Source organism: Acinonyx jubatus, chromosome B3 (genome assembly GCF_027475565.1).
Source record: "Acinonyx jubatus isolate Ajub_Pintada_27869175 chromosome B3, VMU_Ajub_asm_v1.0, whole genome shotgun sequence".
Classification (NCBI taxonomy): domain Eukaryota; kingdom Metazoa; phylum Chordata; class Mammalia; order Carnivora; family Felidae; genus Acinonyx; species Acinonyx jubatus.
In genome coordinates this window covers 38,971,281-38,994,978 of record NC_069386.1, presented here as the reverse complement: position 1 = coordinate 38,994,978, position 23,698 = coordinate 38,971,281, and the positions used below count along the sequence as shown (strand labels likewise).

Sequence of the window (23,698 nt, the reverse complement as noted above, 5' to 3'; positions counted from 1 at the left end):
TAGGACCTACTATGTGCCAAGCATTATGCTTGGCTACTGAGGATAGATACAGTGATGTGCACACAATCCCAGTCCTAAGAGCTTTCAGTCCAGTAATTAAATAATTACAATCCACATTGTGTGTGTTTTACTAATCATGGCTATCTCCCATAATCTCTGCATGTCTATAAATAGCCAATAACTGGTTATCAAGTTGACATGTGTTTTTTGTTCTAGATACAGACATAGACAAGTAAATATATATTTCACATGGCTATCAGAAGTTGACAAGATCATCTATTATCTCGCATAACTGCAGATACACAAACTCTAACATTCCATAATATTGCCAACCCTGTAAGCCTTCAAAAAATAGGCATTTTCTCAGATCCTCAATTTATAGAAAATTCTACCCTTACTACAAAAAGAAGTACAACAGGAAGTCACATACCCTAAAGATATCCGACCTCTGCATTAATGCCATCAGGGAGAGGTATCCTCCATAGGACCAGCCATGGATGCCCACACGATCTAAGTCAATGAAATCATATTGAGAAGCTAGATATTGGAGTCCTTCCACCTGATCGTCAATTTCTATTTGACCCTGTCAAAAAAGGGAGAACATTTCACTCATTCTGATGAATAGAAGTCTCCTTGTAAGAGTGCTTTTAAAACTGATAAATGGGTTTTACTAAAAAATACCTGTAGTTTTTAAAGAATTCATTATCAATTGACATTCTGTTGGCCAAAAAAAATTTTTTTAACTCTATTTAGAGAGAGGGGCCTATAGCTTCCATTGCTAGCCAGTCCAGAGTTTTGTAACCCCTTAGTCATAAAGTTCTTTCCTACTAAGACCCAAACCGTTCCTGGTATATGGGTATCTCCCCTTTCCATTTGTTCTGTTGTCTGCTAAGAGGTCAGCATCTTCCTTGTAACAAGCCTTCCTATACCCAAAGACAAAAAATTAGCCCCCTTAAGTGGTTGACTAATTTTACTTCTTTTTAAAACTTAATGCACTAAAGCAGAAGGAATCACTCTTGAGGTCTTTCCTCCTATTTCCCCGTTACCGATTTCTAGGAATTGAACATACACTATTTCTTTAAAGTCCTATTAAGTCCTAATTCCTACCACCACCACCCTGTCTGTATTACTAGGCCTGCCAGTGCACACAATCTCACTTCACTGAGCCAAAAACAAAAATAAAAACAAAAAAACTTACATGAGAATACAACATAAGGTCAAAGAACTGGCTGTGGGAGAAAATCCCATGTCTTACTCAGCATGTCCAATACACTGGCAAACACAGTAACTGCCTTACTGTGTAAAAGGAACATCGGATTCTCATCATTTCCCAAAGCAGCAGAAAGGACATGGGGCATCTCTAAAAGGTAGCATTTAAAGCTTCCTGTAGAGAGAAAGAGGCTTGTCACAAGGAAGGCACTAATCAGTTGATTTCTCTCTTCACAGAGGACAGAACAAATCTCAATTATTCCTCTCAATAGGGGACAGGATGCTGAAAACTAAATGGTGCTGCCTTCTGGCTAAGCTGGACATACCAAATAGAAAGAGAAGGTACTTCTGTGTAAAAGTGGTTCTATCTCAGCTCCCCGAAGTTACATACAGGTGGGTGTGAACTAGCCTAGTGAATATCAAGTTGCATCATCCCTCCCACCCCTGAACACTCTCGCTCTCCCTCCCTCTCTCTCTGTCTCTCTCTCTCTCTCTCTCTCTCTCTCACACACACACACACACACACACACACACACACACACACTCTCTCTCTCTCTCTCTCTCTCTCTCTCTCCATCTCTTATGGCCCCTTCCCCCAACTCTCTCTCTCTCTCTCTCTCTCTCTGGGACTTCACACCAAACAATGAACCAAAAAATAGAAATGTCTTAAAAAAGAAAAATGTTTGTATGCTCACACACCATTTTATATTTAAAGGCGCCTTCAAATTTAAGCCCTCGGTGACAGGATCCCCTGTTGTCTATCACTACAACCACATAACCCAGAGAGGCTAGGGTATTCAAGCGGAAATACTTGACTCCTTTAAATCGATTATTCACCAACTGCACCTGAGGAAGAAATACAATTTCAGTGAAATTTATTATATGGTAATATAAAAAAAGCATTAAGTGACAGGATGCTGTGAAAAGTAGAAAGCTTGAATTTTTTGTATTATTTTGCTTTTAGAATGAAATTTTATTTTCTTGTGGCAAGAACACTTATCACAAGGTGTGCCCTCTTAACAAAATTTTAAATGTACAATATAGCATCATTAATTGTAGGACAGTAGGATACAAATCTCTAGAACTTATTCGTCTTGCATACTTGAGACTTTATGCTCGCTGATTAGTAACTCCCCATTTCCCCCCTCCCTGACTTGTTTTTAAATTAACTTGATATTCATTACATACAAGACAAGAGATTTAACCTATCCCATAAAAAAGTTGATAAAATCATTACCACTACCCTAAAGAACTATGCCATTCAGATGACAGAGACAAGGATCATTTTTTCCTATCTACCTCTTCTGGGATTGTCCCTGACTAGCAGTGGAAAAATTCAGTATTTTAAGGAAACACTGTGACCAGCTCAGCTTCCTTTCTCCTGTGACACAAATCAGTGCAAAAGGTAGGATAATTCTTAGATCACTTTATCACCCTAGAACCTATACCTCAAAATGACTGAGAAATTAAATGTAGTTTAGTGCCTCAACAGAAATAAACTAGTGAAAAGAGGACTTTAATTAGAGGAAAGAAGCTGAGAGAAGTTCAGCGTTTGGTGGACACTAAGACCACACATTAAAGTACGACAAAAACGGTTCTGGCAAAAATGAAAGAAGTTTTTTCTGGCTGAAACCAATGGGAAAACCAAGTCAGCCACAAGTTAAAAAATAATCAACACATCTTCACACAATAACTATATACTGAGCATTTACTGGGCTGGACTGGTGTGCGTGTGCTGTGTGTCTAGAGAATCTTCTCGTTTTGAACTTCTGCATATTCAGTGCCACTGTAACCACTGTAACAACGGCCAAACTGGTCTTCCTGTTTCTACTCTTGCTCTCCTACAGTCCACTCACTTGGTAGCAGAGGGATGATTTTTAAATGTAAATTTGGTAAGACTTTATAGCTTAGCTCCCTGAAACCGTAAAGAGTTTAGATCTTATTCTAAGGTCCTTACCATTGCCTTTGAAATGTTAGATTATCTGACCTTTGGCTATTTCTCTGACCTCATCTCATACCAAATCCCTACTTACTAGACTCTAACCCTATTATCAACCATATCAAGTTGACTCTAATCCCCAGGACCTTGACATTTATTGTTCCCTCTGTCTGGAATACTCTTCCTTCAGATCTTTAACACGGTCATTCCTTCTCATCTTATGTACCCTCAGAGACAGTCTCTGAACTTCCTATCAGAACTTCCATTTTAGTCACTTTGCCATCGTCTTTCCCAACAATTACTATTTAAAAATTTTTTTTAATTTGTTTTATTTTAATTACTTATTTTAGAGAGGGAGAGGGTGTGACTGGCAGAGAGGGGCAGATGGGGAGAGGGAGGGAGGGAAGAGAAGAGAAGAGAAGAGAAGAGAAGAGAAGAGAAGAGAAGAGAAGAGAAGAGAAGAGAGAGAGAAGAGAGAAGAGAAGAGAGAGAGAATATCTCAAGCAGGCTCCATGCTCAGCACAGAGCCCAAAGTGGGGCTTGATCCTACAACCCTTTGATCATGACCTGAGATGAAATCAAGAGTCGGACGCTCAAGCGACTGAGCCACCCTCCAAAGAGCACTTCCATTATATGAAGTTATATACTTTATATGTCTACTCATTTATTATTTTCCTTATTTAGCTCCATGAGGGTGGGACCTTAGTCAGACTTGTTCGCTATGGTATCCTCGCTGTCTAAAATAGTACCTGGGACACACTAGGAACTCCAATAACTATTTGCTGAATGAATGAATAAAAAATACAGACAGGAGAATGATGTTTTCCCTTTCTTTAAAAAAAAAAAAATTATTTTTTAAAAACTTGAATTCCAGTACAGTTAATGATGTTTTTCCTTTCTATCTTGGGAGAAGGGGCAAAAAGGAAGGGAGTGGAAAAAAGTACTAGACATAAAACACAAAATAACTATGTAAAGAAAACTACTTCAGTTCACTTCTTTGCCTGTTGTCATGCAAAAAAAAATGGCCTCATTGCCTGATATGAATTTCTCTTGAGAGCCAGTGTTTCTGCCTTTGTAGCCAGAGGCCTGCTACTTCTGGAAGAAGGAACTTAAACGTAATGACCTGTGGCACTGAGGATTCAAAGTTCTTCTTCAGTATCCACTCTTCAAAACCTGTGTCCTGCTATCACTTAGGTCGCTCTGTTGTGCACTTCTATTACAGAATGTAGCACATAGGAAACATCACAAGGATTTGTTAAATGAACATTTAAAACATACAGCTGTTATCAATGAAGAGTTTAAAGAACTAAGCCTGGATGACTTTAACTGGAAATATTTGTTGCTTTTCTTGGATTTCACTTTTGTCCAACTACAGACATTGTTGCATTTAGTGACAAAGTAATCCACTTCATGTTACAAATTGCCAATCAACAGATTCCCACTTTGCACTGAATATACTCGGAGAAAGAACACAGTTTGGATTGCTTACAAGATTTAATCAAAGTTCACAAGGCTTTCTGTGCTATTAAAAAAGATGTGGCCTTGGGGTGCCTGGGTGGCTTAGTTGGTTAAGTACCCAACTCTTGGTTTCGGCACAGGTCTTGATCTCAGTTTTGTGAGTTTGAGCCCCATGTTAGGCTCTATGCTGGCAGTGCTGGGCCTGCTTGGGCTTCTCCCTCTCTCTCCCTCTCTCTCTGCCCCCCCCCCCCCCAACTTGTGCTGTCTCTGTCTTTCTCAAAATAAATAAGTAAACTTAGAAATAATAAAAAAAGATCTGCTCTTGTATTAAGGAATATCTTCATAATTAACCCAAATGGAGTCAACAAGAGGATGGATAATCCCAGTGCGTTGAAGGGCCAGAGGCATTCTATCATGCAAAGTCTCTTGGGGAAATCTTGCAAACTGAACAGAGTATTCTGAGAAGAAACTGTTTCTGTAAGTATAGTTGTACTCATAAAGTACTCTAAACAATTAAACAATTTTATTTTAACTGCATTGGCTAAGATTTTTTATTATGGTAAAATTTACCATTTTGACCATTTGAAGTGTACAATTTAATGGCATTAAGTATTCACCCTGCTGTGCAACCATCACCACTATCCATTTCCAGAACCTTTTCATCACCTCAAAGAGAAACTCCGTATCTTATTCGATAACTTCCTATCCCTTCCCCAGTTCCTGGCAACCTCTATCTACTTTCTGTCTCCATGAATTTGCTTCTTCTAGGTACCTCATACAAGTGGAATAATACAATATTTGTCCTTTTGTGTCTGGCTTATTTCACTTAGCATAATGTCCTCAAGGTTCACCCATGCTGTACCATGTGTTAGAATCTCCTCCTTTTTAAGGCTGCACAATGTTCCATTATATACCACGTTTTGTTTACCCATTCATATGTCAAAGGACACTTGGGGCGCTTCAGCTTTTGGCTATTGGGAATAATGCTGCAATGAATGTTGGTGTGCAAGTATCTGTCCAAGTCTCTGCTTTCAATTCTTCTGGGTATACACCCAGAAATGGAATTGCTGCATCAGACTTAACATTATGTTTAAAGAACTGCCATATTATTTGCCACAGCAGCTGCACCACTTTACATTCCCATCAGCAATGCATGAGTTCCAATTTCTCCACGTCCTCAGCAACATTTGCTATTTTCCTTTTTTCTTTCTTTTTTTTCATAATAACTATCCTAATGAGTGTGAAGTAGTATTTCATTGTGATTTGGATTTTCATTTCCCTAATGACTAGTGGTGCTGAATATCCTTCTATGTGGGTTAGACTTTTTAAACATAATTGGTAATGAGGAATAACATAAGGATTCCTTTTGTCTTAAAAATCTACACAAGCAGTTAGTTTTTATAGTGTGTTTGTCACATACCTCATATATCACTTCTTCACTGGAAAGGAGAAACATCCTTCTTACTCAGCCTTAATATCAAAATAACGTAACAAAAACATGTAAAGCTTCTGACAGTATCCTGTAATTTCTCTCTTGAATTTCTTTGTTTTAAGCCTTTTTTTAAAGTTTACAAAGATTCAGCTTTGAGTTTTTAATGGAAGGCTAATTTAAATGTTTATGATTTATGTGTAGATGAGTATAATACAAATGTGAATCATGTTTGAAAAAAATCTTAACGATGGCAAAGTGATTTAACTTGATATATGATCGTCATTGCTGAGATTTTGTGGCTTATATAGTTATTTTGCTTTTATTTTTTGGATGTCCTTTTCTTTCTTTTCTCTCTCTCTCTTTCTTCCTTCCCCTTCCTCCCTCTCTCTTTCTTCCTTTCTCTCTCTCTCCCTCCCTCTTTCTTTCTCTCTCTTTCTCTCTCTCTCTCTCTGTCTCTCTCTCTCTTTCTTTCTTTAGCTCTGGGGAGCCTGGGCAGCTCAGCTGGTTAAGTGCAGCTGGTTAAGTGTCCAACTCTTGATTTTGGCTCAGGTCATGATATTATGGTTTGTGAGTGTGAGCCCCATGTTGGGCCCCACAGTGACAGTGTGGAGTCCACTTGGGATTCTCTCTTTTTCCTTCTTTCTCTGCCCCTCCCCGGCTCTCTTTCTCTCAAAACAAATAAACTTAAAAAAAAATAATAAAGCTCTACACCCAATGTGGGGCTTGAACTCAAGACCCTGAGATCAAGAGTCGCATGCTCTACCAACTGAGCCAGCCAGGCACTCCTATTTTTTGGATATCTTAGCATCTAAATACATTTCCAAATACTGGATAACTAGGTATAATTATAAAGGATATTTACTGAGTCAAGAGCTGCACTATAAAAACAGTGTAATTATATTCTAATTTCTTCAAGGGCCCAGTTTAAGATAGTCAATAGACATTTTTAAAAAGTGCCAATTAACCAATGCACCTACCCCAAATACTTTATTTACTCTGATAGTCAACAGAATTTACTTAATATTTACATGCTAATATTTCATCCAGAAAAAGGAATATTATAGTGTAAACTCTTATAGTGTTGAATAGAAGTATAACAGTTGCCTTAACTAGATGATAAAAATATTCTAGTCTGCTTGAGAGATACAGACTTAGAATGGAGAGAGGTAACTCATTAGGCTACCAAGGCTTCTGCAAATATCTATTAAGATTCTTTTTACTTACCAAGACAGTTAACTATTTAATTTCATTTCCCAAACAAGATTCTTCTCTACATAAAAGACAACATATATACCTACTGACATGAATATTTCATTCGCCAATGACTGTTACAGTCCTACTGTAAACTAAGAAATTGACACTTATTTACACATTAGCCATGTAACAAAATCCAACTTCTAAACAGGAATTAGAACATAAGCCAGAGTCAATAACAGCAGAGGCCCAACAATGTTCACATCTTAATTTAAACAATTGACGAGACATTTAAAATAAAATCACCCCCCCCAAAAAAAATGTGTGTACACACACACACACACACACACACGTATGCATATAAATATGCCCACCTGAGAGGTGGGTGGAGGGATGAGTGAAATAGGTGATATCAGGGGATTAAGGAGTGTACTTGTGATGAGGGCTGGGTGATGTGAATTGTTGATTCACTATCCTGTACACCTGAAACTAATATAACACTGTATGTTAACAATACTGGAGTCAAAATAAAAAAATTAAAATAAATAAACAGGCCCACCTGAGGACCACCATATATGAACAGCACAGTGGGGTACTTCTTTCCAGGTTGTAGATCATGAGGTTTGTACAGCATCCCATACAATGTAAATCCAGTAGTACTTTCAAAAGAAAAAATTTCTGGAGGGGTATAGTCAGGCAGAGGACCTATGAGGAGATAACAAAAATGAGTATGTAAAGGGAGTTCTTACGGGAGCTCTAAAATCTGCGAGCAAGGAAAAGAAACCATAACCCACAACTCTACACACAAATAACTGACCATCTCCCTTTCAGGTGGTCAGCAAGAAATTAAGCAAAAACATTTATTTTTAAAAAAGAAAATCTACTGAACATATCACATTACCTATTTCAAAAGCAGATACAATGTATTCTGACTAGTCCATGGAGCCTAGGAGGTACTTAGATGCAGCACTATACAAATACTTAGTGCTTGGTTCAGTGTAACTTAATGATGGTTAAGCCATATATCTGATTAGAAATTGGAAGCACAAATTTAACTCAGTCAATTTAACTTGCTCATAGCAGGTGCTCAATAAACATCTGTTTCTGATCATTAGAGAATAAACCTAACCAGGACCCAGAAAAAAAGAAAGTCACAATCAGTCTTTGGTTTACCAAAGCTATAGAGACCTACCCTAAGAGTGTATACTGGATGCTGTTACAACCTAAGCAGAGATCGTCACCATATTACAAATCCTACTTGTGGACAACAGAACATACCCTGTGGTTTTGCACTAAGTTCTTAATCCCTTAGCACATATTCACGAGTGAAAATACTTAACAGGAAAAAGAACTTGGGGAGATAGTAGACTAAAGATATGCAAAATTAGTCCTTTTTTTAAAGAAATCAAGCATTTAAAAAATAGATAATTCCGTGTTCTTCACTCTTACATAGAACAAGCGTTCTATCTTTTATTAAGATGGCCATTGCAAATGCTTTAAAAGAAAGCATTTCTGGGAAATCATCCAAACATGTGAACAAATAGTTTTCAAGCTGATATTGTGATTATTTTATTCTTATTTTCAAAAAGGCCTTCCAGGGGTGCCTGGGTGGTTCAGGCCGTTGAGCATCCATCCGACTTTGGCTCAGGTCACGATCTCATGGTTCATGAGTTTGAGCCCTGCATCGGGCTCTGTGCTGTCAGTGCAGAGCCTGCTTTGGATCCTCTGTCCACCCCCCCACCCCACCTCTCTCTGCTCCTCTCCCACTCATGCTTTCTCTCTCTCAAAAATAAACATTAAAACAACCAACCAACCAAACAAACAAACAACAAAAAAAGGTCTTCCAGGGGGCACCTGGCTGGCTCAACTGGAAGAGTGTGCAACTTCTGATCTCAGGGTTGTGAGTTCGAGCCCCACATTGAGTGCAGAGATTACTGAACTTAAAACAAAACAAAACAAAACACAATCTTCAAAAAGGCCTTCCAGACCTGCTCCTGCCTGAGTGGGAGGTTAAAGCATCTTATTTGGTGGTTGATAGAATAGGAAGGGTGGGATCAATCAGGAACTCAGCAGCTCAGGGATAAGTGGTGGTAAGAGATGAGAAATGTGGACATATGAGACAGGTTTAGTGCACTTATGTACTAATCCTACTTAAAATCAGGTTCAGGGAAATGAGTACCTGCTGAATCCAAAATGGTGGCCCAAAATTCCTTTGTTTTGCAAGTTGGGTCATCTTCAGGACTTGATAGCTTGTAAAGGGACACACAGTGTGGATTCTTCTGGTTACTATACTTACTTATAAAGAAGTCACAATGCTAGAGAAAGGAGAAACAATTACTTTTTCCCTCATGGTGCCAGAGCAGGAGTATGGTTAAGAGTCTGATCATTTATGTCCATATATGATGCTAAAGTTAAAACCTGACTTTTTAAAGTTTTTCTTCAGAGAATCAGACTTCTGCAGGCCAATTTCACTGATTTTCACATTACTCAAATGGAGTATTATATGAGCAGAGAGTTTTTCAATTGATAGGAAACCCTTTTCCAACAGGGACTTAATACCTGGCTGATGCAGCAAGAGTGGGAATAGCCACGGTCAGTCAGCCTTGTCACCTCTCCAGGATTTACATAACTGACCACATACAGGTGATGTTCTAAAGGAGAGTCCTTGGTGCCTTCAAAATACACCAGTTTCCTGACTTCATCAACCTGGATCTGCCAAAAAACAACAACAGAAAAACCAGTGCTAGTAGGACCTTGGCAAGGGCCAGTAATTCAACAAACAATTTCCAATCATTTGAGTCACCCTTTGACTTGCGCCTCTTAAAAAATTTTGCCACAAATGTTAACAAACCTGAGTTGGTTTTGCTTATGACTTATACCTAAGAATACATCTTTCCCGGAAAGAAAAAGGACACTTGAATTGCATGCTATTATTAGAATTTCCTATATGGTAAAAATGTGTGCTTTTCTTAAAATACAGGAGTTATTTCAATAAAACATACCTTATAGGGAAAAAAAATTCCTACATTGCAGGTTAGGCCAACCATTCATACGTACTTAAAAGACTCTAATTGTAGCATCCTGTATTTTTCTCAGTGCAGTATTAATTTAGGCAGTACTTTTTTGGCCTTTTGTACAAACTTGCAGAAGTATTTTATCTATTGGGTTGGGAAATAACTGAACTCAGTTTCAATACTGGTATAGTTTGTAAATAAATGTAGGTAAGATCTTTTTAAGTCTTTATTCAGAACTCAAAAAACTAAGTGCACTCACAGCTGAATTCACTTCATATTCTTCCCAAATTACAGTAAGTGTTTAAATAAATGGCTTTTATTGTCTCTTTAAAAAAATCTACCAGCCTACTCAGTGGTCAATGAAATTCAAATTTTTTAACACAGCAAAGAAAACATGGATACATTTACAAAAGCAAGTATTTTCAAATGCCACATTTTCTCCAGGAAGCTTCTTCATTATCAAACATATTTTAGCATACACAGGAACAGAAACACAGTTGAGATTAAGTATGCCCATATGAGATATACAGAAAGGATACAAGTGATAGGAAATGCCAGAACAAACATTCATGAAGCTTCACAGGTATGCATTGATCTGTGCAAATGTTAGGACAGGTTCTGCTCTGGACCTAGCAGCTGGGGGTCAGGCCTTTCAAAACTGAAGAAATAACTGGTTAATTTCTCACCCCGGATTATAATGGTATTTTTCTTTGTTTCATGTAACTACCTTATTCAAGAAAAGTATCAGAATCACTTTGAAGGGCTTGTTAAGCAGAGGGCTGGATCCCACCACCATTATTTCTTTTTTCTTTTCTTTTTTAAATGTTCACTTATTTTTGAGAGACAGAGAGAGAGAGATGGAGTGTGCGCGGGGGAGGGGCAGAGAGAGAAGGAGACACAGAATCCAAAGCAGGATCCAGGCTCTGAGTTTCCAGCAGAGCCCAACGCAGGGCCCAAACTCACGAACTGTGAGATCATGACCTGAGCTGAAGTCGGACACCCAACTGACTGGGCCACCCAGGCACCCCTCCCCCAATATTTCTGATTCAGGAGGTCTATGGTGGGCCTGAGAATTTACGTTTCTAAAATGTTGAGGCTGGGCAGTTGGTCCAAGGACCATACTTTGAGTACCACCTCAATAGTGAGTACATGGGCTTAAAAGTCTTGAAGCGTTAGCCAATTACTGCCATTAAATATCTTTGGGTGGGAGGGGCACCTGGGTGACTCAGTTGGTTAGGCATCCAACTTTGGCTCACGTCCTGATCTCACGGTTTGGGCCCTGCGCTGGGCTCTGTGCTACAGCTCAGAGCCTGTAGCCTGCTTCAGATTCTGTGTCTCCATCTCCCTCTCTCTGCCCCTCCCTGGCTCATGCTCTGTCTCTCTCTCAGAAAGTGAATAAACATTAAAAAAATAACAATAAAAAAAAATCTTTGGGTGAGAACAAGGTCACTGGCAAAAGCAGAGAATGAAGAGGTAACAAAAAAATAAAGCAGGGATAGAGGGGAATACAGAAGGGTAAGAAAGAGAGACATAAACACATTACATAAGTAAGCATGACATAAAGAAGAAAACTGCTGCTCATAATGGCAAGAAGCAGGAAGATGTTTAGGTTGCCCAAATGAGGTTCAGATTTACATAAATACAATTCTGGGGTTTCCTTAAGTATTATCCAACAATTACAAAGCAGGAAGTTTACATCAGTGTAATTTTTTGTTATCAGAACTTCTTATCAGTGGAAATCAAACTTTAACAGTTGCCTATGATATTCTAAAGTTTTTACCAACAAAACCAAATCTGAGATGTGGATCTTCACTTTTTCTCCTTCATCACACTGGGGACTATGAGTGACTTCTAGAGTAGCCAGTATACCAGTATACATAATCCTTCAATAAACCTCCAAATCAATTTGAGGGAATCATAAGCCTTCACTAAATCCTGGTAGCATGTATCAACTTAACTATGTATCACACCTATAAAGGATGAAGTTCTTAGAGAGCTCATGAAACTGACCACCTAACTGAAAGTTGAAACAAACACAAAATACTGTGAAAGGCAAAAGAATGAGAATTCACCGAAATGCTACAGAAAACCGCACACTGAGAGGAAACAGAGGGTGGATTTTCCCCCTTTTCCCTATCGGTCTACACTCTGTACATAGGTCCATCACTCTTGGCAGGTGGTGGATAAAATTTCACATTTGTGAGATAAACAGGTAAGTAAAAGAGAATCACTACCTCCGAAGTAATAAATGCAATTTTTAATGTAGAAATGACATGAGCAGTCTATAAGAGACACAAACATAATTTTCAAACAATATCCCAACTCACTTTTGCAGACTCAGAAAGTATGGCCCAGCCCCTTCCTTGTTAAGTAGCAACATTATATTTGAAAACACTGACCTTAAGTAACCAGTACACATCTGATACCAGAGCTATAAAATGGGGGAGATTTAGAACTTAACCGAAGATTTTTCCCTTCTAACAACTTGAGTCCTTTAAGTCCCTAATTTAATAGTTTCAAAACATCGGGGTCATATGAAGTTGCACTACTGCTTTTCAGTACCGCATAAACACAGCAGATGTTGACCAAACATATCAGTAGAATAAGAGAACATACATTAGATCCATGCCGGCCAAGAACTTCCCATTCACCACTGGTAATTGCTATTTCCTCTTTGACAGGACACTTGAAATCACCTAGAGATAAACATAATTACAATTCAGCACTCTATCAGACTGTAAGCAAATGACTTACAGAATAAAGAACACTATTCTAAAACTCTTCTTTCCAAAAATGTACATTAAAAAATTCAAGTTATGTCTGGGGTAATAAAATGTTTTGAAACTCAACAGAGGTGGTGAATGCACAACACTGAATGTACTGTTCATTTTCTTTTACTTCTTAATATTTTAATTTTTATTTTTAAAGTAATCTCTAAGGGTGCCTGGGTGGCTCAGTGATTAAGCATCTGACTTTGGCTCAGATCATGGTCTCACAGTTTGTGGGTTCAAGCCCTAGCGTTGGACTCTGCACTGACAGCTCAGAGCTTGGAGCCTGCTTTGGGTCCTCTGTCTCCCTCTCTCTCTGCCCCTCCACCGCTTGCACTCTCTCAAAATAAATAAATAAACATTAAAAATAAATAAATACATACATACCTACATACATGCATACATACATACATGTAATCTCTACACCCAACCTGGGGCTTGAACTCACAACTCTGATATCAAGTGTCACATGCTCTACTGACTGAGCCAGCCAGGTGCTCCACCACTGTTTAATTTAAAATGTTTGTTTAAAATGTTTATTTTAAAATGGATAGTTCAGGGGTGCCTGGGTAGCTCAGCTGATTAAGTGTCCACCTCTTGATTTGGCTCAGGTCAGGAGCTCAGGGTTCACGAGTTCAGGCCCTGTATCGGGCTCTGCGCTGATAGAGTGGAGCCTGCTTGGGATCTTGGTTTCCTTCTCTCTCTCTGTTCCCCACCCCCACCAAGTTGTGCACTCACTTGCTCTCTCAAAATAAATAAACTTATAAACCTTAAGATAAAATTAAAAAAAAAATGGCTAGTTTAATGTTATATGAACTTCACCTTAAAGTTTATCTATTTATTTTCAGAGAGAGAGAGTGAGAGAATCTCAAGCAGGCTCCATGCTGTCAGCACAGCACCTGACGTGGGGCCACAACTCACGAACCGTAAGATCCGGACCTTCGCTGAAATCAAGAGCCAGACACTCAACTGATTGAGCCACCAGGCGCCCCTCACCTTAATTTTAAAAAAAGTCTACAGTTAAAAAAACCCCATTACAAGTCTTCACAATACTCTGCAATAATAGTGGAAGGATCCATGTAAATCAAATGAAAACAACAAAATAGATTCTGATTACAAAGCCAGAAAAGAATTCAAAAGGATTTGTATTCCTAGACCTTTGATCAGACAAGGAAGTCTAATGGGTTAACAAGGCATTTCTTCTAGAAATGCAACAGAATACTTAAAAAGCCACAGAAGAAAATTTTTAATAGAATTGTTCTTCATCTGCCAAAAAGTAAACTAGGTATAAACACAGTAAATGCCAACATGCCCCATTGTCTTTACAAGATTCTGTCTGGATAGAGAAGACTCTCTCAGTGGCCTAAGGAGGAGGTTCAAAAATGGAAAACCATTCCTGTTTGCCTAGCAGCACCATGGGGAGAGACAGCTGGGGACAGGATGAGAAGGTGAGATAGTACAGGGTCTTAACTAGGGTCCTACTAAAGTTAAAAAAGTTGATTTATTTTTTCTTTAGATGCAAAAATTCAACTTAGTACTTTAAACTTTATGACCAGAAAATAAATAGTACTTAACATATATATAACAAATACTAATTATTTCACATTATAGCCACTTTAGAAAGAGGAGGGAGGAGGAAAATAAAAAGGGTATCAAGAAAAAGGAAGACATGGAGCAAGAGAAACTAAGAAAAAAGGGAAGAGAAAGAAGAGGTAGATAAACTGAGGGACCTAGAAAGACACTGAAAGGGAACAAAGAAGCTAAGCTTCTGAGATGAATGTTAACTGAGGTAATGGTTCTGACATTCTTCAATCAGAGTAAAATATTTTAAGTTCTTAAAATTTTTAATACTTTTTATTACTGCCCCCCAAGTACTATGTTAATTAACTACTATTCAGAGCTCTTTGACCAGTTTTCATCACTAAAATTTCTGGAATTTTGAAAGGGGACTTAATTTATGTAAACAACAGGAGTTGGTAAGAGAAGTTTAAGGAAGACATTCTTCATCTTGGATATACAAGATCTAGTCTGCCTTAAAGAAAATTAGGCTAAGGAAAGGAGCAGGGTCTAGGCAGTATCTATTTTGCTAGTCCTAAAATATAGCTCATTTTCCCCATATTTAAAGGCCACATTGAGAAAAACAACCCACTTTAAAAGTTAGCAAAGGATGTGGGGCATCTGGGTGGCTCAGCTGTTTAAGCACCTGACTCCTGATTTCAGATCAGGTCATGAACTCAGTTCAGTTCCTGAGTTCCAGCCCCACTTTGGGCTCCCTGCTGACAGTGTGAAGACCGCCTGGGATTCTCCCTCCCTCCCTCTCTCTCTCCCTCCCTCCCTCCCTCCCTCTCTCTCTCTCCTGCCCCTCCCACCTTGTGTGCACACACACGTGCTCTCTCTCAAAACAAATAAATAAACTTAAAAAAAAAGTTGGCAAAGGATTCAAATAGACATTTCTCCAAAGAAGACAGATAATAACACATGAAAAGAGGCACAATGTTACTGGTCATTAGGGAAACGCAAATCAAAGCCACAATGACATACCACTTCATACCCACTAAGGGTGGCTATTACCAAAACAAATAAAACAAACAAAACACACAGAAGATAACAAGTGTTGGCAAGGATGTTGATAAATTGGAACCCTTGTGCACTGCTAATGGGAATGTAAAACGGTGCAGCTGCCAAGGAAAAGAGTACGGTGGTGCCTCAAAAAATTAAAAACAGAACTCCCATATGATCCCGTAATTTCATTTCTGGAAAAGAACTGAAGGCAGGGTCTCAAACAGATATCTATACACCCACCTTTATAGCAGCATTATTCACAATAGCCAAAATGTGGAAGGAACAAGTGTCTGTGGCTAGATAAATGGAAAACACAATGTGGTCTATACACACCACTGAATTTATTCAGCCTTAAAAAGGAAGGGCGTTCTCACATATGCTATGACATGGATGAGGACATTATGCGATGTGAAATAAGTCAGACATGAAAGGGCAAATATGGTATGATTCCACTTATATGAAGTATCTAAAGCAGTTAAAATCATAGAGACAGAAGGTAGTTGCCAGGGGCTGAGGGGAGGGAGCAATGAGCTGAGCTGGGTATTACTTGTTAGGCAGTTTCAGCTTTGGAAGATGAAAAAAGTTCTGGAGGCAGATGGTAGTTATGGTTGCGTGACAATATGAATATACTTAATGCCACTAAACAGTACCCTTAAATGGTTAAAATGGTAGATTCTGTTATGCACATTTTGCCACAATTTTAAAAAATGGCTATGTTGAGTCAATTAAGTTACAAAGGGCAGTTAAGCATATAACATTACCATAAAGTGCCTACTATTCCAAAACAAACTCTATTATTAAAGTAGAAAATTATAACTCCATTAAAACAAATAAACGGGAAAACTATTAGATAAACCATTTCACTTTTTCTAGGCTTACATATCCATTCTGTATTACATTCCCCAGAAGGAAAACCATAGCTTTTTATTTATTTATTTTGAGAAAGAGCGTGAGTGGGGGAGGGGCAGAGAGAGACTCCAAAGCAGGCTGGCAGCGGAGTGTGAGGCTCAATCCCATGAACCAGGACTTCATGACCTGAGTCAAAATTGGAAGTTGGGTGCTTAACCAACTGAGCCACCAAGGCACCCCAAACCATCACTTTTATTAAAAATTTTTTTTTTACTGTTTATTTATTTTTGAGAGAGGGAGAGAGAGACAGAGCACGAGCGGGGGGAGGGGCAGAGAGAGTGGGAGACACAGAATCCAAAGCAGGTTCCAGGCTCTGAGCTGTCAGCACGAAGCCTGATACGGGGAACCCACGAACAGTGAGATAATGACCTGAGTCAAAGTTGGACTTCGACACCCAAAACCATCACTTTTTAGAGAGAAATTACTTCAGCTGACACAATGTTTAGTTTCACTTTGGGCAATATAATCGTATCAATGTGAAGAGCTACAATCATATTGACTTCAGTGTAGATGCAGACAGTATTTTAAAAAATGAGTATGGGGGCAGGGCGCCTGGGTGGCTTAGTTGGTTAAGCGTCCAACTTTGGCTCAGGTCATGATCTCACAGTTCTTGAGTTCTTGAGTTTGGTCCCTGCATCAGGCTCTCTGCTGTCAGTGCAGAGCCCACTTTGGATTCTCTGTCTCCCTCTCCACTTACTCTTTCTCTCTCTCTCAAAAATAAATATTAAAAAAAAAAAAAGGAAAAAAAACTAGTATGTAAAAAACAAACCAAGAACAAACTAGTATATAAAAATATCTAATAACCAAGTAACATTTTAACAGTAGCTTTTTAACATCTAAATATGACATGGGCTCACTTTAAACAAAAAAAATTACAGTCAAAGCAAAAGTAGAAAGCAAAAATAAGTAATTCCATTCCCAGAGATTACCCACTATTAATATACATATCCATCAAGAACTTTGTTCTGTGTTTTCACATGTGCATGTATTTATATTTTAGTTTAACTTCTGTATTAAGTTATTTTTCATGTTATTTTTGAGACAGGGCACGTGAGCAGGGGAGGGGCAGAGAGAGAGAGAGAGACAGACAGAGAGAGAGAGAGAGAGAGAGAGAGAGAGAGAAAATCTGAAGCAGACTCTGCGCTGTCAGCGCAAAGCCCGACATAGGGCTTGAACCCACGAACCGTGAGATCGTGACCTGAACCAAAGTCGGTCCCTCAGCTGACTGAGCCACCCAGGTGCCACACTTATGTATAAAATTTGATGAAGCAAGTACCAATGCTTACAAAGTATACAAAAGAGACATTACATTACCTTGCCCCTCCCACCTTCTGCCAACATATATATGTTTTTTAAATAAAAAAGGATTTCTTACTTGGGGCAGGCAGCCCACCACTGGATCGTTTATATTTGCTCTCCTTTAAAATGGATGTAATTTTGTATAAATGACGAAAACCTGTTTTGCATTCAGAGGCAAAAATAAATTCAATTTCATCTTCATGACTTTGGGGAAAAACATGAAAGATGTCATGGATCTGTAAAATGAATAGCTGAATTTACTACACACATTAATGAAAATACTGCACAAACAATTCAATTAAGTTAGATAAAGAAGAATTGATAAATACATTCTGAAATATAAGCAACTGTCAGTGCTGGGGGTAATGTATATTTATGATATAGATTTTGCCTGGGCCCTTCAGACTTATCTCACTTTAGACATAGACTTCCTCCATTGAGAAATAAATGTTTCCAAAAGGTGAAAAAAGAAAAATACGACCAAAAGCTTTTCTTACTCACCATCTCTGTAATCCTTTGAAACATGGCATGAGGTTTAATTATACAAATCTTATTATAGAATCTTATTATTCTTTTTTTATTTTAAATATTTTATTTGTTCATGTAATCGCTATACCCAACATGGGGATTGAACTCACAACCAGATCAAAAGTCACATGCTCCACCAACTGAGCCAGCCAGGGGCCCCTTATTACTTACTCTAATTCAAAATCTTACTACTTTTCTTTCCAAAGAGAAATATTTTAACAGTTGAAGGGTGAATCATATGAAGCCTGTATTCATCCAGGGAGTGATCTGGCTTTATTAATTTTGTATCTTGTTTAAAATTTTTCCACTAAATTGGAAAATTGGTAAATTTTAGTATAGTCTGCCAACTTAAAAGAGAAAGTCTTTTCCAGACCTCTACTGAGGTCCTCCTGAGAAGCACTCATGAGGCTGTTTTCAATACCTCACGTGTCCAGGAAAAGGGGAAATTTGTAGCCAAGGAGATGTCATTTCAATGACATCTACTTTCTATCTATAAGCCATTCCATTCTGGAACCATCATTCCAATTTGAAATGTTCAAACTTAGCAAATAACATTCACGGTTACTTGAATTTAAAAAATTCATTTTGATAGTTTGCTATAAAACTTCACTTGCTTTAGCATTCTGAGAAAATATTTAACCAAGTACAGGAAAACATACATTTATCCAGATGTCTGTTGTTTCTTCATAGATAATCAGTGGCGTCACAGAGTCAGGCACCGACTCGATGAGTCTCTGTCTTTCCATGGCATCATCTTCTACTGGGATAAATAATTCAGGTGAGATCAACACTATCTGTAGGCGAGTTTGGGAGCGATCTAGTAGAATGGACCAAGCACTATTTAAACAAACAAAACAAAAAAGCACCAAAAATAAAGCAGGCTCTCAGAAAATGAATATTCCCTTACTCTCTCCCCTGGTACCCATCAGTTATTTCTGTAATCACATTAAAGAATTGCTTTAAAAGATATTAAATTATCACCTACAAATGGCCAATTAGAAGTATTAGCTTACTCTATATTTATTTTTTAAAGTTAAGCTTGAATAAAGCTTTTTTTTAAACTGGTTTTCTTTAAACTCCTAAAACCACAACTAGCCTGTGAAATTGTTTTCTCCCTTTAGTGTCACCAATTGCCAGCCTTGTGAAACTCCTGTTGTCTACGTTAGGAACTATATGCAACCATCTTCACATGAAACTCTACAAAAATTTTTGCTTAAATTATTAAAAAAAAAAAAAAAAAAAGAACACACCCTTACATGTGAGTCCTAAAGTCATACAATTTAACCACAAAAAAACATTGAAACCATGAGTGGCTATGTAAGAGAGAGAATTGAAATGCAGTGCCCCTATGCTTATAGGACTAAAAAATCCACAAGGCCACTTAGCTCAGGAAAAATTCTCTGTGCAGAAATAACTACTCTGCAAATTTACATGTGAAGGCATCTCCAACTGAGGGGCAATTTCTAAAGTTCTGGATTCTAAGTTATTTGTAAACAAGTGACAATTTAACATACGCACTATTTTCCCTCTGGAGTCCATCCAGCTCTGGCAATATATTCAACTCCTTCAAACAGAATCTCAAAAGGTTGAATCAGTTCCTTATCTATGACATCGATAATCTTTTAAAAAAGAAAAAAAAGGATTCTAGTTACAGAAGACATAGATCAATAACCAGTTTACTAGTCTACTTAAATCATTATCTTTTTTTTTTTTTAATGTTTATTTATTGTTGAGAGAGAGACAGACAGAAACAGAGCATGAGTCGGGGAGGGGCAGAGAGAGAGGGAGACCCAGAATCTGAACCAGGCTCCAGGCTCTGAGCTGTAAGCACAGAGCCTGATGCGGGGCTCGAACTCACAAACTCTGAGATCGTGACGTGAGCCGAAGTCGGACTCTTAACCAACTGAGCCACCCAGGCGCCCCTTAAATCATTATCTTTAACAGCATGACAGCTTTTCAGACTTAAGTATTTAAATAGGCATGAGGGATACAGCAAAACTAGCGGTAAGTTGTGGGTTACCTACACTAGTGTACTCTTTATGTCTAACAAAGTTCTAAGAACGAGAATTAGCACAGTCTAAAAGTCTTTTCCCATGAGTTTACGCTGACAGAGCCCTTGCTAATAAGTGGTAACAACAAGTTTTAATCACTTTAGAGTCTAGTATCAAAGAAAAATAATAGTTCCTGATTTCCTATATTTTAGCCTAAAATAGGATTTGTGTAATGTATTAATAAAATGGCCCTTAGTAAGCAAATTTTTTCCTTTAAAAATCTAGCCAACACAAAAAGTAAGTTTTTTAAAAAAGGGCAAAGGATCTGAATAGATAGTTCTCCAATGAAGATACACAAATGGCCAATAGGCACATGAAAAGATGCTCAACATCATTAGCCATCAGGAAAATTTAAGTCAAAATAACAGTGAGATACAATTTCAAACTTACTAGGATGGCTATAATCAATAAGACGAATAAAAGTGTTGATGACGATGTGGAGAGATTGGAAACCTCACACAATGGGAATGTAAAATAGTGCAACCACTTGGGGCAAATAGTCTTGCAGTTCCTCAAAGGTTAAACATATAGCTATCGTGTGACTGAACAATTCTGTTTCTAGGTATCTAACCAAGAGAAGTGAAAAACATACACACACATTCATGGTAGCATTATTCCTAACAGTCAAAAGGTGGAAACAAACTAAATGTCCATAACTGATGAGTAGATAAAGTGTTGGGGCACGTGGCTGGCTTAATTGGAAGAGTGTGCAACTCTCGACGTCAGGGTTTGAGCTCCATGTTGAGTGTAGAGATTACATGCATACATACATACATAAAAACTTAAAGAAAAAAAGCAAGAAAGTGCTGATACATGGTGCAATATAGATGGAGCTTGAAGACAAAATGCTAAGCAAAAGAAACCAGACTAGATACTATATGATTCCATTTATATGAAGTATCCAGAATAGGCAAATCTACAGACAGAAAGTAGATATACTAGTGGTTACCCAGGGTTAAGGGATGTGGGAAGGTTGGAAGGTGATGATTAAGGGATGTGGGGTTTCTTTTTGGGGTGATGAAAATGTTGCACAATTCTGTGAATACACTAAAAGCCATTTTAAACTTTAAATGAGTGAACTGAACCACACTTGAATTATATCTCAATAAAGCTACTAAAACAAAGCCTAGCAGAGAAGACTTTTTTAAGTAATCCTCTGGGCATTCAGCTTGTAAGAATTTGACTATCCAAATGGAAAGCCCCAGGACAAGAGAAATGTGGGACACATCTATCCAACACACAAGGTAAATCACTAGTCAATACTGCTATTTTAAAAATATTGATCTGGAATTAACAATGGTAAAGAGAAAAAACTTTTGAAAGAGTGGTAAATATGCCTATCCCCATATTCCTATCTTGAGAACCAGCAAAAAGTTTTCAAAGCAGAAAATTAGGTCAACCTGAAACTGATGGTCCACAAGTGTCTCAGCAAGTTAAACAAGTCCAAAAAATTAAAGAGTGAATCTACGATATCTACGAGACTGACCAAAGGACAAAAAAGTCAACTCCACATTTTATACTTACCCTTCCTTCAGCATCAATCATTATTTCTGACATCTTAAAGGTGACTTTTGGATTTGCTGTGCCTTTAGAAAGAGACAGAAATGAACAGTAATGCAGATCCAAAATTATTCAAACAAATTTTGCCAGATCAATCCCCTTTACACTTTGTTTAAGTCGGGAACTTGGTAGAGTCAGGGCTTTATTGTATAAGAATCTTTATTGTATAAGAACTCCATCTCAAATTCATAATTTTCACCATTGGTATATAAAAAAAAAAAGAGGTTAAAAACATCAAGAGTAGGTACGAAATAAAGAAAGGAAATGCTGTATCATTTTGTAATTAAATACTATAAACGGGGTTGCCTGGGTGGCTCAGTTGGTTGAGCACTGACTCTTGGTTTTGGCTCAGGTCGTGATCTCATGGTTGGTGGGACAGAGCCCTGCATTGGGCTCTGTACTGACTGCATGGAGCCTGCTTGGGATTCTCTCCCCCTGTGCTCTCACCCCTCCCCTGCACTCTCTCTCTCAAAATAAATAAATAAACTTTAAAAAATTGCTATAAACAGCAAAATGGGAAAAAATTACTAATTTATTAAGAACATAATCCCTTAAAAATCTTTATTTCCTAGCAAAGACACCTTTTTATTCATTCCTTGAAGTAACCAACCAGCTTTGTGCACTTCCCAACCTTTGAAAAAAATTTTAAAAAGATCAGCCTGTAATTAAAAAATCTACTTCAGGAGCACCTGGGTGGCTCAGTTGGTTAGGTGGCCAGCTCTTGATTGTGGCTCAAGTCATGATCTCGTGTTTCTTGAGTCCGAGCCCTGCACTGGGCTCCACACTGTTATAGTGTGGAGATTCTCTCTCTGTCCCCTCTCTCTGCTCTTCAGTGTGCACGCTTTCCCTCAAAATAAATAAATAAACTTAAAAAAATTTTTTAATTTTTCTTCTGTGACACTTAACAACCCACTTTTACTAAGTCTGTAAATGATCAATGTTGACTATACCTTTGGATGACTGCAGAATGAATCTTGTTTGGAAAGCAGAAATGAGTGAATATAAATGCCAATGGAATATAGTACCTGTTTTAGGATAACGGAATGAATCTGCCCTCCTTGTTTCCAACATAGGGGATGTAACATGAATAATTTCCACCTCAGATTCATCATTTTCTTCATACAAAATTCTAAGAATTTTGCTGCCACTGGGAGCTTAAAAGGAATTTAAATATTGTAAATTTAGAAGAACTGTTCCATAGAGTAATCATAACTGACCATTTCCCCTAGTAGTATATTTCCCATAGTGAAAAATAATTCATGTATAAAATATACTGCATTTTGTGTATGAAACTATCATTAGCCTTTGTACTAAGAAGGTGAATTATTGTTAAATCACTTTTGCTGGTTAAGGGTTACTCCTTTTGGAAGGCAAAACCTGAAGATACTTATGTACATATATATATATTTTTAAAATTTTAGGTAGGCTTCATGCCCAACATGGGGCTTGAACTTATGACCCTGAGATCAAGAGTCACATGCTCTACAGACTGGCACCCAGACTGCCAGCCAGGCACCCCTGTACATATACATCTTTAAACAGCAAAGGGGTGCCTCGGTGGTTCAGTTAAGCATCCTATTCTTGATCTCTGCTCAGGTCTTGATCTCAGGGTCATGAGTTCAAGTCCCAAGTTGGGCTCCATGCTGGGTTCCATGCTAGGGGTGGAGCCTACTTTAAAAAATTAAAAAATTAAAAAAAAAAAACAAAACCAGCAGAAACACATTTGTGAAGGTCTTCAGTCCCTGCGTACCTTAAAATGCATTCCTTGTTGAAAA

At 38.0% G+C, this 23,698-nt stretch overlaps 1 protein-coding gene across 3 annotated transcripts in view; it reads right to left on the bottom strand.

The window, feature by feature from the left end:
- DPP8 (dipeptidyl peptidase 8) overlaps window positions 1-23,698 on the bottom strand; it is a 68,199-nt gene that overhangs the window by 9,546 nt on the left and 34,955 nt on the right. For 2 of the 3 annotated variants that reach the window (XM_027067550.2, XM_015078167.3), the window contains 11 exons: window positions 22,949-23,077; window positions 21,888-21,949; window positions 19,831-19,931; window positions 18,972-19,149; window positions 17,861-18,020; window positions 12,863-12,942; window positions 9,792-9,944; window positions 9,412-9,547; window positions 7,792-7,937; window positions 1,909-2,055; window positions 431-583 (listed from right to left, as the gene is read on the bottom strand). In XM_027067550.2, the coding sequence (XP_026923351.1) occupies window positions 431-583; window positions 1,909-2,055; window positions 7,792-7,937; window positions 9,412-9,547; window positions 9,792-9,944; window positions 12,863-12,942; window positions 17,861-18,020; window positions 18,972-19,149; window positions 19,831-19,931; window positions 21,888-21,949; window positions 22,949-23,077 (1,445 nt within the window). Of the gene's footprint in view, window positions 1-430; window positions 584-1,214; window positions 1,385-1,908; window positions 2,056-7,791; window positions 7,938-9,411; window positions 9,548-9,791; window positions 9,945-12,862; window positions 12,943-17,860; window positions 18,021-18,971; window positions 19,150-19,830; window positions 19,932-21,887; window positions 21,950-22,948; window positions 23,078-23,698 lie in introns of those variants that run through there. The other variant, XM_027067552.2, reaches the window with a different exon arrangement.